Source organism: Ipomoea triloba, chromosome 7, assembly GCF_003576645.1.
Source record: "Ipomoea triloba cultivar NCNSP0323 chromosome 7, ASM357664v1".
Lineage (NCBI taxonomy): Eukaryota > Viridiplantae > Streptophyta > Magnoliopsida > Solanales > Convolvulaceae > Ipomoea > Ipomoea triloba.
This window is the reverse complement of record NC_044922.1, coordinates 18,730,972-18,746,148: the sequence shown is the minus strand read 5'-3', so window position 1 is coordinate 18,746,148 and position 15,177 is coordinate 18,730,972. Positions and strand designations below refer to the sequence as shown.

The window sequence follows — 15,177 nt, the reverse complement described above, 5'->3', positions numbered from 1 at the left end:
TAACCTAGCTAATATCTATTTTTTTTTCCTAAAAACTCTTCTTCTCTCAGTTATTTACCATGTATTTTCCCTAAACATTCTTTCTCTTCCCAGTTCTTTAACGTACGGGTTCATCAATGTGAGAGACAAACAACACTCATCACCCTTGCGTTGTAATCATCCAAGGTAATCAATCTCGCTTTTTATTTTTTAATTAGAGTAATATATATATATATATATATATATATATATATATATATATATATATATATATATATATATATATNTATATATATATATATATATATATATATATATATATATATATATATATATATATATATATATATATATATATCACAAGTTGACATGATGTTTAATATGCTCAAGCAACATCCAGATTATATCTCGCCCGATAATCTTCAAGATTTTAGTTCTACTAGCACCAGCAATGAAAATTTAAATGAGTCAAATAGTGAGATGAAGGATATTCGAAATAATATTGCTACTTTATTATTAGATTCTAGATCATTAATGTGATATATATTTAGACTTTAAATTGCAATATATATCACTATTTAAATTTGAATTTATAAATTTATAAAAAAAAATGTCTTTTATGTATTTTTACACTTATTCTCTTATATAACAACTAATTTTACAAAACACCTTAATTTCAATCATTTAGCTTATTATTAACTACTACCTTTTCAGCTAGAAGTGCAAAACAGAACTGATCTCATTAGTTTTTTCAAAAAAAAAAAAAAAAACTGATCTCATTAGTTAAATTAGTGTTTAATTAAAAATAGGCGGGGCCAACTAATTCATAATACCTAATAGAAAAATTTCGACTCTTGGTCCCACAAGTATTTGATCATTTCTAAATTTAGTCCTAACTATTAAAATTTTTAAATTTAGTCTCATGGGTTTTAAATCTTTACTATATTTGGTCATTTTGATCAAAATTTTGATCAAATTTTTGAAGGGAGATGTTGAGGGTGGCCGAAATTTTGGGGAAGAGGATTGCGAAAGAGGGGAATGAGGGTTGGGAGAAGAAAGGGGTTTGGGAAAAAATGAATTAAAAAAAAAAGAAAATGAGAAATTTTCCCTTAAAATAAATTACTCGTTGGAAATATGATCACCAATGGCCGGAATTTTGATCGGAAAGATCAAATGTGGTATAGATTTAAAAGTCGTGGTATCAAATTTAAAAATTTCAATAGTCGGGAAATAAATGTAGTAATGATCCCATACTCGACCAAAAGTGGAAATTCATCTACCCAATGAATATAAGTTTCATTATGAAAGGAAATATTTGGTGAAAATTTTGGAAGGGAAAATAGTATTTTCCTTTCCATTACTACACGCATTTTCCAAGCTCTTTAAATATTATAAACTAGCTATCTAGGAAAGCTGCAAGCAAATCAAGACAGAAGATACATAGCGCTCTCAATTTCAAATATGGCTTCTTCTTCATCATCTTCAACGACTACACCTTGGTTGTTTGATGTTTTTTTGAGTTTTAAAGGAGAGACACGAAAATCTTTTACTGATCATCTCTATGTAGATTTGTGCCAAGCTGGAATTAATACCTTTCGCGATGATGAAGAAATCCCGAAAGGTGAAAACATCTCTGCTAGGCTATTGGAGGCCATCGAGGGGTCCAAGATATCTATCATCGTATTCTCAAAAACTTATGCTCGATCTAGATGGTGTCTTGATGAATTAGTGAAGATCCTAGAATGCAAGGAAAAATTACAACAGATGGTTCTTCCTATATTCTACAACGTTGATCCTTCAGAGGTTCGGAAACAAACAGGTGAGTTTGGCGAGGCATTGAATCAACATCGAAAACGATTTGGAGACCTAAAAGTTGATGAGTGGAAAACTGCACTCACTACCGTTGCTGATTTGTCCGGATGGGATTTGCAAATCATGACAAACGGGTAATCCTCTTTTCAATTTTTTTTTTTTTTTGGTTTTTGGTTTTGGTTTTGGTTTTGTTTTGGTCTTTGTTTTTGTTTTGTTGTGTGTGAGAGAGATAGTATGATATTTTTGTGGATGGATTCATATTTTTGGTAAAACAATGCAAGAAGAATCTGCACCGCGTGAATTGTAAGTAATTTTATTATTTTTTAATTTGTTTGTCATAAATATTAATTCCTTTTAGAAATGATAACTATGTATTGATTATATCCCTTGATTAAAAAACAATTAAAAATATTATATGGGCTGTTTGGCTAAAACATTAGAATCATAAGAGACTAAAATACACATTTCCTATAGGGAAAATGACACTTTTTCCCTCTATGTGCATATAGCATTTTTCTCCATGTGTTATTAAAGTGGCAATTTTTACCCCTGAAATGTTAAATTGACATTGTTACCCTTAAAAATAATTATTTCATTTATTATTCTTCTCCAACAAATTATTACTTATATGTATGGATGATCACGATTCGGTTCGAACCTAACCAAACACTGTAGCAATCATACCGAAATAGTACGGAGGTTCTGGTTACGATTCAAAATCGAAAAAATAAAATTAAATAATTGTTGAACCGTGATCCGGAACTTAACCACAGTCATATATAGTGAAAATGATCAAACACTTATTTTGATAAATCGGTACGGTTCGGCTCCAATTTCGATTTTGAACCGCCAATCAAAACTTATTTATTTATTTATTTATTTTTATAATTTTATTTCTTATTTAAAAATAGTCTAAATTCAAAATTTATTTTATTTTATTTTTTCGGTTCTGAATCGTAACCATAATCGTCTATACTATTTAAGTTCAATTGCTATGGTGTTCGATTAGGTTTGTATCGAACTGTGATCTTCCATACATATTAGTAATAATTGGTTGGAGAATAAAAATAAATGTAATAGTTATTTTTAAGGGCAAAAATGTCAATTTAACATACAGGGGAGAAAACTACCACTTTTAAAATAACTCAGGGGGGAAAACTGCCACTTTAATAACATAGGGGGGAAAAGTGCTATAAGTACATAACATAAGGGGAAAAAGTGTCATTTGTCCTTTCTTATATTTGAACTAGCGTACGTACATGTGTTCTATTTGATTTAATTCTTTGCTTTTTGTTTGCTGCCTATATTTCATTTAATGGTTTAGATTGACATTCATTCGTAAATGTGATAGGTATCAGTCAAAGTAAAAGTTTATTAAAAAAATTACTGAACAAATAATGATGTCAAGGAAGTAAATCCTACATACATAAGTATTGTAAAGTATCGTGTTTGAATTGATTCTTATGTTAGAGATATACTTTATTTATTGCAAACTCATAGAAATGATGATGTCACTCTAGTACAGAACAACTAATCCGCGACTCTTTTAAAGGGCTTTTCGCAACTGTTGAACAATGTAACGGTCACAAATATTAGGATCACGGAAAGTCTTGGATTTTCTGCGACCGTTATTAAACAATCGCGGAATGTTGAGCATCTGCTACCGTTCTTAGTGAAGAACGGTCGCAAAAACCTTTTTTTTATCATCCGTGTCCGTTCGTAGTGAAGAACGATTGCTGATTATTTTTTAAAAATAATTTATTTATTTTAAAATCCCTAATTTTTAAAAATTCCTATACAACTCATAATCCATATCAACGCATGATATACTAGTAACTATCAACATACTATATATCAACACAATATGATTTATCTAACAACACAATATTATGAACACAAATACTATCAACACAATACAAATTAACTAACAACATAATATTATCAACACACTTTCAACACAATAATATCAATACAATTCTCTGAACACAATAATAATTTATAAGATAATATTTAATCTAAAACAAAAGTTATGCACACTCTTCTAAGAAGTATTTTTGCCCACTTGAGTCTAATTTATTTCGTTGATAAAGTATGGATTGTTTTCAAATGCCAATAAAATGAGAGCAAATACCAATTTTGGTCCCACAACTATTAGCAAAATGACAATTTTAGTACGCATGTTTAATTTCTACCAATTTTGGTCCCACGACTATTGTTTTAGTACCAATTTTCATTCACGCGACTATTGTTTTAGTGCCAAAATTCATCGCGTCGGTCACCCATCCGTTTAAAACGTGCAAAAATCTAAAATTGTTATGTATATTTTCATCATTTTCAACTTAATATCCCAATTTGTGCATGAATAAATTGATTTAAGTCCAAAGATCGATCAAAATTCACAGTTTTCCTCCCCATTTTACCTTAATTTGAGGAGGAGAATTGTGAATTGTGATCGATCTTAGGGCTTAAATCTCTTTATTCATGCTCAAATTGGGATATTGAGTTGAAAAAAGACGAAAATACTGTTAAAAATTTTAGATTTCGGCACGTTTTAAACTGATGGATGATCGGCGCGATGAATTTGGCACTAAAACAGTAGTCATGGGACCAAAATTGGTACTAAAACAGTACTCGTAGGACCAAAATTGGTAGAAATTAAACATGTGGACTAAAATTATCATTTTAGTGATAGTTGTGGGACCAAAATTAGTATTTGCTCAAATAATTTAATTAATAAAATTAGTAAATATGTTAATTAATAAAATATAATTTGATTATACATATTTCTATTTAAGTTCAGTTACCTCATCAAAACAATCAACAGATAAATATTTTGTCAATATGTCAAACATTTATCACTTGACATAGTATCTACACTCAAAACCTCCCGATTGTATCTGACACTACAAAATACTTATATATTTTAGTAATTGAAATAACTTATTGTAATTCAAAATATAATATCACACTAAAATTTTAATTTAATTTTCATACATACTTTGCATGGCTTCCCATTGATATTCCTAACTCGTCCAATTGACTATTTGCTTAAGTTTCAGCGTCTGCATGAGTTTCACTATCTATATGAGTTTCTTACTTGCACTTGTATTAGGAAGTAAGCTTTCGCCATGCCATATCTATTGATCATACCCTTCCTTAAAATCACGACGTATCAAGTGGCTCTTCACTTGATCAAAACTACGATATCTTCTGAAATTTTTATAATCACAACACGGACATACAATAAAGTTTTCCGCCTTTTTACTTCTGTTTTCTTCAGCATATTTTATAAACTCGTGAACTCCTTGCATATATTTGAATGTAGTGTGTTTTTCATATATCCAACTCTGATCCATATCTATCAATTCATAGAATGCTACTCTAAGTACTGTGGAGATATGAATACTCGATGATGGACGCATTTATAAATGATATTAGGTGATTTGAATTGAAACCAAATTACCGAATTCGTAATTAAAATATCTAATGTATAATCAAAGTATACCTAACTCATCATATTCAATCTAATAATTCATCAAACAAAATAATTCATATTCAATATATACCTAACTAATCAAATACCTAATTTATCAAACTAGCTACCTAATTCATCAAAAAACCTAATTTGTAATCAAAGCACTTAATTCATGAAAATAAGTAAATAAATAACATATAATCAAAGTATGCATAACTCATCAAGCACTATAGGTATGCACATTTTAATATTTAATAGCAATAATTCATCCTAAAAACTAATAAAATTTGAAATAAAAATTCAAAAAAAATTCAAAAACATAGCATACACACATTAATATATAAGCACAAAAAAACAACAAATTTATACATATATTTACCAAAATTCATATTCTTTAACAATTCAAGATATAATAATAAAAATAATCAAAAATTAATACAAATTCGAAGTAAAATTTCTAAAAATTCATCAAATATAATATTTATCAAAATAATAATAAAACCATACTTTCAACAATTTAAATATTAAAAAAACCAACCAGATAGACATAGGCGAGCGGGTGGCAGTGGTTCGCGTCCTGTGGTAGCGTTGGGTTAGCGGTGGCTGAGGCAGGCTTTGGGTTGGCAGTGGAGCGCGGTAGGGGTGTCGACGGTGGAGCTTCGCTGCAATAATAGTGGTGGCGATAGAGCTTCGCTGCAATAGCGGTGTCGTGGAGGTTGCGGTGGCGGTGATGTCGTCGACGGTGTGGAGAAGGAAAGCTTTGGAGAGACGAAGAGCAGTGTGGAGAAGGAGAGCACTGTAGACGATCACGATCCCTAGGTTTTTAATTAACTCTCTGCTACTGTTCCAAGAGGAAGGATCGTAGAAAGTATATTATTATTTTAATATTCAGTTTCTGCGACCCGTTTGTTAAAGAAACGGTCACGGAAACTATCCACATTTTTTTTTCAAACGGTGACTGTATTAGTGAGTAATGGGCGCGAATTCTTATTCAAATATTTACATTTTTGTCACCGTGAATTTTTAAAGGCTAGAAGATTGTTAGAACAAAATATAATTAATAGATATAAAATTCTAAACAAATTAATAATTTATTGTTAATTGTATGTGAAACTGAAGTTATTTTCTACTTATTTTGAACATGTAATTTTACCATTTTTTTATTAAGCATTCATTTTATTGTGCAACATGGTTCATTTAACAATACTTATACCATGGACTCCGGTCCACCTTGCAAGGTGAACTCGTGTTCAAAATAAAAAATTTACACACTAAATGTTCACAATTTTTTTAATACTATTGACTCTGTTACAATGTAGTATCTGTTTATAGCTACTTTCTCAACTAATTGCCTCCACTGAGACTCGAACCCACCTACCTCCTCTCATGTGAGGGTGCAATCGGGTGCCACTAGACCACTTCACAATTTACATATTGAATATATGTTCACAATTTGAATTGTGAACATTTAGTATGTAAATTACAATTTAGATATTGAATATTCACAATTTGAATTGTTGAACATTATATTAAGCATGTAAATTATGAATATTCAGTATGTAAATTCTGTATTTTAGACCTAAGTACCGGGTCCACCAAATAATTTTCCGTTCACTTAAGGGGTACTTATTCCAAGAATATTGAAATCACATATAATTTAGAGGCTAAAAACATATATGTCTTATGGACAAAATTACAATATTGTATCATGTGTTCAATTTGGTTTCTTAGTAACGATTTAAATTGACATTCATTTAATAAATTTGAATGTGATCAGATTTGAGTCAAAGTTCATCAAGAAAATTACTGAAGAGGTATTAAGGGAAGTGAATCATACATACATGAATGTTGCAAAGTACCCTGTTGGAATTGATTCTCGTGTTAGAGATATACATCATTTATTACAAAGTCAAACAAATAATGATGTCAAGATGATTGGAATTTTTGGTATGGGTGGTGTTGGAAAAACAACTCTTGCTAAAGCCTTATATAACTTGAGTTTTCAAAGGTTTGAAGGTAGTTGTTTTATAGCAAACATTAGATCAGAAGTTTCTGAGAGACGACACAATGGTTTAGTTCGTTTACAAGAGAAACTTCTTTGTGAAACACTCAAGAGAAAGAAATTTGAAATAGATAATGTTGATAGAGGAATAAGTTTGATCAAAGAAAGATTGCGATCAAAAAAAATTATTATTGTTCTTGATGACATAGATCATATAACTCAGCTAGAATCATTAGCAGGGCAACGGGATTGGTTTGGTTCAGGTAGCATAATTATCATGACAACTAGAGATATTCATTTGTTGAGTAACCTTGGAACACACGAGAAGTACAAGGTTGACATGTTAAGCACTAATGAATCTTTGGAGCTCTTTAGTTGGCATGCCTTTGATGATCCTATACCATTAGAGGGTTATGTTGAACTATCCAAAAAAGTAGCTGGTTATACTAATGGACTTCCATTAGCACTTAAAGTCATAGGTTCTCATTTACATGGAAAATCAGTGCAAGAATGGAGGGATGACATTGAGAAATTAAAAAAGATACCTCATGGCGAAGTTCAAGAAATTCTTAAAATTAGCTATGATGCACTTGATGATGATACTCAAAACATCTTTCTCGATATTGCTAGTTTTTTCAATGGGCATGACAAAAACGACACTGCTATGATATTGGAAGCTTGTGGTTTTTATGCTGAAAGTGGAATTAGAACTTTGGCAGAAAAATGCTTGTTAACAATAGATCAGATTGGAAAAGTTGGAAGACTTGAGATGCATGATTTAGTCCAGGATATGGGAAGAGAAATTGTTAGAAAAGAATCTCCACGAGAACCTGGCAAACGAAGTAGATTGATGGACCCAAAGGATGTCTTTGATGTTCTCCAAGACAACAAGGTAAGATATATCCTTTGCACTAGAGTTATTCTAGTTAATTCATTTACTTGCAATACTTAGTTTTATTAAAGTACGAAAGATTTTTGAATGTATAAGATATTGTTACATAATATGCTTTTTGTTTAAAATTAGGGCACGGAAGCAATTGAAGGTATGATTGTAAATTCTAACATGTTAAAGTATGTGCCTTTGAATACCAAACTATTCACAAGGATGGTAAAGTTACGAATACTCATATTGGATGGAGTATGTCTCAATGGATCTTTTGAATATTTATCCAATGAGCTTAGGTTGTTTAGGTTGTATAATTGCCATTTGAGTCACATACCATCTAATTCTTGTTTTGGGAAACTTGTTGAGTTAGACGTGCAAGATAGCAATATCGAAGAGTTTCAACCCAATATGCAGGTTAGTATGTTTAATGATTATTTTAACATTACATATTTATTTCTTAAGAACTTTTACCAAGTACAGAAAAAAATAGAATTAAATTGATTAAATTCCTCTACTTTATTTCAACAGTATTTTAGATGCTTGAAGATTTTAAAGCTTGATGGTTGTGAACAACTTAAGAAAACATTGGATTTCACTGGAGCACAGAGTCTTCAAAAAATATTTTTTATAAATTGTTCAAATTTAGTCAAAGTGCACCCATCAATTGGAAGTCTGGAGAGCCTTGTGGAGTTACATTTTAGTAGTTGCAAGAAACTGAAGGTGCTTCCCAGTAGCATTTGCAAGTTAAGGTCCCTTGAGTTCTTAATTTTAAATGGTTGTGAAAAACTGGAGGAGCTTCCAATTGACTTGGGAAAATTAGAGCAACTAAGAGGGTTATATGCTCAAAGAACTGCTATCTCACACCTACCCTTTTCTTTAGGATGTTTGAGAAATCTAGAGGTCCTACGCCTGGGAGAGCAAAAGGGTTTACTACCACTGGAATCAAAATCTCAACTTCTTGGCATCTTATCACCTCATTTGTGGTCAAAAAGAACTCGTAATCCTCTCGGTTTTTTTCCACCTTCAGTTGCCAATTTATGCTCATTGGAAAGTCTAAGTATGCCTAACAACTATCTCCATGAAGTAGATCTTCCAATTGCTCTGGGGAGTTTGACCTCATTGGCACATTTAGATTTATCAGGAAGTTGCTATCTTCAAAACTTACCCTTCACCCTTTGTCATCTTTCTAATTTGAAAAGCCTCAGATTGGACAATTTGCAAAATCTTAGAGCACTTCCAGAACTCCCTCCTAATTTGGAGGAACTCTCTGCAGAAAATTGTGTCTCATTGGAAAAAGTTGCTTATATATCAAACTTGAGAAGACTCAAAGGGTTATACATTCCCAACTGTAAAAGTTTGGTTGAGCTTCCAGGCCTTGCGTGTCTTGAATCCTTAGAAGTGCTTGACTTAGCAAGTTGCAATGCTTTGATTACTTCTTACAACTATTTGCAAGAAGTAGACCTTTCGATCACTGTTGGAGATGGAGATGGAGATTTTTCCTTGTCAACATATTTAGATTTGAATGGAAATTGCTCTCTTCAAACCTTACCATTCAACCTTTGTCATCTTTCCAATTTGAAAAGCCTCAACTTGGAGGATTTGCAAAATCTTAGAGCACTCCTACAACTTCCTCCTAGTTTGGAGGAACTCTCTATAAAAAATTGTGTCCGTTTAGAAAGAGTTGCAGACATATCAAACTTGAAAAGTCTAGAAGAGTTGAATATTCGCAATTGCAAAAGTTTGGTTGAGCTTCCAGGGCTGAAAAATCTCGAATCCTTACGAAATCTTGAGATAACAAATTGCAGTGCTTTGAGTATTTCTTCGACTGAAAAGTGGTTCAAGGTTAGTTATGTTCATTCCGTTAGCTTGATCTCTATCTATCACTTTGTCGTCTTTGATGATTTGGTGTTTTAGTAGTACTATAATGTGATTTGGTATTCCATAATGTAGGCACGTTACGAAGGTGATAGTGTCAAGATTTGGCTTCAAGTATGGGGAACTTTAGTATTTTGCAATATTCCAACTTGTTTGGGGTTTGAATCCTTAAAACTCATTATCAGTGAAAATGAACAAAATCGCTATAATGGAGTTCGAGTGAGGGTGAGAAGCAAAACCACTGGTGCTTGGATTGTAAAGGAACCCAAATATATTCAGATCAATGGATATGACAAAATTGAATTTGAGGTCCCAACAGTGATTGCACAAGTATTGGAGGTTTATGCAGAATTCTGTCCTTTGCAGACAGTTTGTCTATTTGAAATATATAGAAACAGAGAGGAGGAAGTGCGTTTCTTTCCATCCACAAGGGGACTCCTGGAATTTGAGGAAACAGCAACAGATGGATCTTTAAGTAGTCTCCAAAATGAAGAAAATAGATTAATGATAGAAACTGTTGCGGATTCAACAGGTGACGAGCAGAATGGTAGGGGTAGGAGAAGACACACAAGATGTTGCATTTGGGAGTTTCTACTCAAGTGCTTTTGTTGGGATAATGAAGATGAACATTATTAGCTAGTGTGGTAAATAATGATGTTGTAATTTGTACGTAAACCTAAACCTACTTTACAATTATAATAAAGTTGTACTTGATTCCCCAACACGCTCTGCAGCCTTAAGTAAGAGGATCAGTTATGACAATTCTTAGGCCTCTAATGGATTAGATTAGAAATATTATTTTTTAAAACAAAAAGCGATAATATTTTCGTAAATAATTGAATTTTGAAATGCAAGTAAAAATAAATAAATAACTAAACATCATATCCTCAATGTAAGCTCGAATGGGTCCTCTCAGGTCAGCTCTCTCCCGGATCCACTTCATCACATTCATAACATCGAATTGGATTTCTATATCCCGGACACCTTTCTTCCAAGCCCTTAACAATAAGCTTCAGCTTCAATTAGGGATGCATCTCCAAACATTGCCTTACCCGTAAAACCATCCATCCACTCGCCATTAGCGTTCATGAGCGCAAATTATACTGTGGACCATGATCATAGATGATACTGCAGTTGTATTTAACGGATACTCCAGTTGTGTTGAAAAGATACTACAGTTGTGTTGAAAGGAAACTGCAGTTGCACGAAACAGAGGTCGTTCATCCGTTCAACACAACTGCAGTATCCGTTCAACACAACTGCAGTTCCAGATGGATGACACGGCCTCTGTTCCGCGCAACTGCAGTTCCCTTTCAATACAACTGCAGTATCCTTTCAACACAACTGCAGTATCAACCATGACTCATTGTGGACCATGGTCCACGGTATAAGAACTGGTTCATGAGAACCAAAAATAAATAACCACTTAAAATGTCATTTATGCTATTTTTCAACAAGTATTACATTTTCAGTATAAATACTATATTTTTTTCCTAATCACACTCGTCTCACACGAACATCTCACAAGTTTTTTCCTTAAAATAAAAAGTTAAAAGATTATAATCGGAAAAAGTTTTATTAATTTACTTAGAAATTTCTATAAATTTCATATTTAATTATTGTGTGTGTACAAGTGGCACCCGGTTGTACCCCATGTGGAAGGGGATGAGTTCGAGCCTTAGTGGAGGCGCTACTGTCTCTTTTTGCTTCAGTAGGTTGAGAAAGTAGTTATGAACAAATACTGCATTGTAACAGGTACTCAAAAAAAAATAAGGTCCACAGTGCAAAATGTAATAGTATTACATATGGTCTTTCTTGGTCCGTGAGGCATCGAACCCAGGTTCTCCCAAAATTCTTCCCCACAAAGAGACCTCACTTGACACTTGAGTTACCCCATTGAGTTACTTTCTAACATTACTTATTATGGAAAATGTAATACTTTTGATGGAAAATATAATACTTTTACATCAAAATACAAAAAGTATTACATTTTAAGTAACAAATATTTTATTCTTGATTAGTATTACGTTTTAGCCCTATATGAAAGAGTGAAAAAGTACTTTCGTTGTTGTGGAATAAGAAGCCTTCGTAACTTAATGCACGTATTGAATTTGTTCGGAGCTATGAGAGCGGGATCCACTTTTTGGGGAATATGAGTCGAAGCAATAACAAGAATATTTCTAGTAGAACATCTTTCACAATCCCTGGAGAGATGGTTCACTAATAGACCGAGGGATAAGTAATTCGACTCATTCACATCCAGATCATGAATGTTTGGGATCCATATTATGCAAGGAGACATTGCTCTTGCTAATTCGAATTGAAGGGTGATAGACAATCGGTTTATTTCCGCCATCATCTCCTTATCCATAGTTAGCGCATTCATCCAAGTTAGCAGTTCCAGCTCCGTATCAAGGTCACGATCGATATCGTCACTAGCATCAATATTGTCACTATCATCAATATCGATATCGTCACTAGCATCAATATTGTCACTATCATCAATATCGATATCAGCAATAAATTTAGGCTTCTTATCCAGTAACTTGTTAAGAAATACCGTAATGAAAGGAACATAGGAGTTTGTCGCTAGGTATTTGACCAAATAGGATCGTCCAGTTCCTATAGAACCTATCACTAAAATACCCCTAGAGGGGGATAAGGCTAAGCGGAGCGAAAAAGGTTTTCCATGAGATGGGAAATGAAAACTATTAGCCCCAGACGAAGTTTGTGAATAAGTGATTGTCTGATAATGAGCAAGGAATATCCGTCTTTCTGCTAAACAGGATATATTGAACTCATAATTCATTAGATGCTTTTGATGAATGTCAACCAAGTATCGTAAGTAAATTGCTCCCGGTTGTTCAATCATTTGATAACCAGAGTCATTCTTTGATAAATGATCACTATGAGTCAGACTCAATAGAATTCTTTTTTCTGTCGTTAAGGCGGAGAGCTGAACCAAGAATTTTCTTTCTTCCTCATGAATCGAATCACTGTTCGCGACCCAGGATTCTATTTTATCATCAATCCAATCCCCGTTCACGTTTTTTCTTTTTCTTATCAATGAATAGATCTCTTTACTTGTATGACTTAGATGTCTCGTATTTATAGAAAAAGCGATTCGATTGATGGGAANTATATGAAAGAGTGAAAAAGTACTTTCGTTGTTGTGGAATAAGAAGCCTTCGTAACTTAATGCACGTATTGAATTTGTTCGGAGCTATGAGAGCGGGATCCACTTTTTAGATAATATGAGTCAAAGCAATAACAATAAATATGACATTTGTATGTTAATTCGACCCGACTCAACCCGTCTCACGAATAAGAATCCGTGAGTCGGTCTCATCACACAAGTGTGACCCATTATTAATTGAGTGTTGGTTATGAATTCTTGTGTTAAAAAGTCTAACCATGCATCTTCTTTGTCATTGCATTTTATTAATTGATTTTCCTATCTTGACTTTGAATAGTCTAAGTCATCACGGGCTTAGACTATTCAAAATGTGTTAAGAATACACCACAGAACCTTCAGAAAATATCCTTCAAAATGTGTTCAAATTTAGTGAAGGTGCCCCCATCAATTGGAATTGAAGTTTGGAGATCGAGGCGTGTTGGGTTAGATTTTAGTAATTGTAAGAAATTGAAGGTGCTTCCAAGTAGCATTTTCAAGTTAAATCACTTGAGTGCTTAGGGTTATATGGTTGCAAAATCTGGCGAAGTTTCCAATTGACGTTGGAAAATTAGAGCAACTAAGAAGATTAATTGCTAAAGAAACTGCCATTTCACATTTACCCTTTTCTTTAGGATGTTTGAGAAAAGAGTCCTTGGACGTGGGAGACACTGAGGATTCAGTAGTAGCATGAAAAACAAGTCAAAAGTGATTTTTTTTCCATCTTCAGCTGCGAATTTATGCTCTTTGGAAAGGTTGAAGGGGAGTTTCAACAAATTGCAGCAAGTAAATCTTCCAATTGCTCTTGGGAGTTTGAAATCTTTAGAGTTAAACGGAAATTGCTATCTTGAAACTTGAAAGCCTATCATTAGACCTTTGTCATCTCTCCAATTTGAGAAGCCTCTTCCTCGAAGATTTGCAAAATCTTGGAGCACTTTTAAAACTTCCACCTAGTTTGGATAGGCTCAATGCATGTGTGTCATTAGAAAAAAACAGCAGATATGTCCAACTTAAGAAGACTTGAAAGTTTGTATATTGTGGACTGCAAAAGTTTGGTTGAGCTTTCGTGCTTAATGAGTGTTGAATCCTTATGAATGCTTGCGATAGCACAGCTTGACCTTGGAAGTTTGAATATCCCTTATAACTATTGGCATATATGAATGCTTACAAATTGCTCTTGGAACTTGGAAGTTTGACCTCTTTGGATTTTTTTAGATTTATCCGGGGAAGTTGCTATCTTCAAAGTTTACCCTTCAGTCTTTCTCATCTTTCTAATTTGAAACGTCTCATATTGGATGATTGGCAAAATCTAAGAGCACTACTACAACTTCCTCTTATAGTTTAATTTGGAGGCACTCTTTGCAAAAAATTGTGGGTCGTTGGAAAAAATACAAAACTTAGAAAAGACTTGAAGAGTTGTATATTCCCAATTGCAAAAGTTTGGTTGAGCTTTCAAGATTGGAAACTCTTGAACCTAGAAGATGTGTTGAGATAACAAATTGCCATTGTTGGAGAGTTGAAGAGTTGTATAAAAAATAAAAAGTAAAAAGAAAAAAAAAAACCTGGTTTCCGAATCTAGAAACTAGATAATCTGGTTTCCGACTTCATAAATCAGAGAAACATTTGGTTTCCAACGAAAACCAANTTGATTAGTATTACGTTTTAGCCCTATATGAAAGAGTGAAAAAGTACTTTCGTTGTTGTGGAATAAGAAGCCTTCGTAACTTAATGCACGTATTGAATTTGTTCGGAGCTATGAGAGCGGGATCCACTTTTTAGATAATATGAGTCAAAGCAATAACAATAAATATGACATTTGTATGTTAATTCGACCCGACTCAACCCGTCTCACGAATAAGAATCCGTGAGTCGGTCTCATCACACAAGTGTGACCCATTATTAATTGAGTGTTGGTTATGAATTCTTGTGTTAAAAAGTCTAACCATGCATCTTCTTTGTCATTGCATTTTATTAAT

The 15,177-nt window shown here is 33.0% G+C and overlaps 1 protein-coding gene across 1 annotated transcript; it reads left to right on the top strand.

Annotated features, from left to right (window-relative positions):
* The first annotated feature begins 1,319 nt into the window (after positions 1 to 1,319).
* LOC116024499 (disease resistance protein TAO1-like) lies at positions 1,320 to 10,794 on the top strand. Its single transcript, XM_031265401.1, has 5 exons — positions 1,320 to 1,925; positions 7,044 to 8,160; positions 8,293 to 8,568; positions 8,683 to 9,996; positions 10,105 to 10,794. The coding sequence occupies exons 1-5, from the start codon at positions 1,441 to 1,443 to the stop codon at positions 10,663 to 10,665; spliced, it is 3,753 nt and encodes a 1,250-aa protein (XP_031121261.1). The 5' UTR covers positions 1,320 to 1,440; the 3' UTR covers positions 10,666 to 10,794.
* Positions 10,795 to 15,177: the final 4,383 nt, after the last annotated feature.

Excerpts from the sequence above, each read along its gene's own strand:
- LOC116024499 (XM_031265401.1), top strand. The coding sequence starts at position 1,441 with ATGGCTTCTTCTTCATCATCTTCAACGACTACACCTTGGTTGTTTGAT. Across the intron at positions 1,926-7,043 it reads TTGCAAATCATGACAAACGG|ATTTGAGTCAAAGTTCATCA; the intron begins GTAATCCTCTTT and ends GAATGTGATCAG. Across the intron at positions 8,161-8,292 it reads ATGTTCTCCAAGACAACAAG|GGCACGGAAGCAATTGAAGG; the intron begins GTAAGATATATC and ends GTTTAAAATTAG.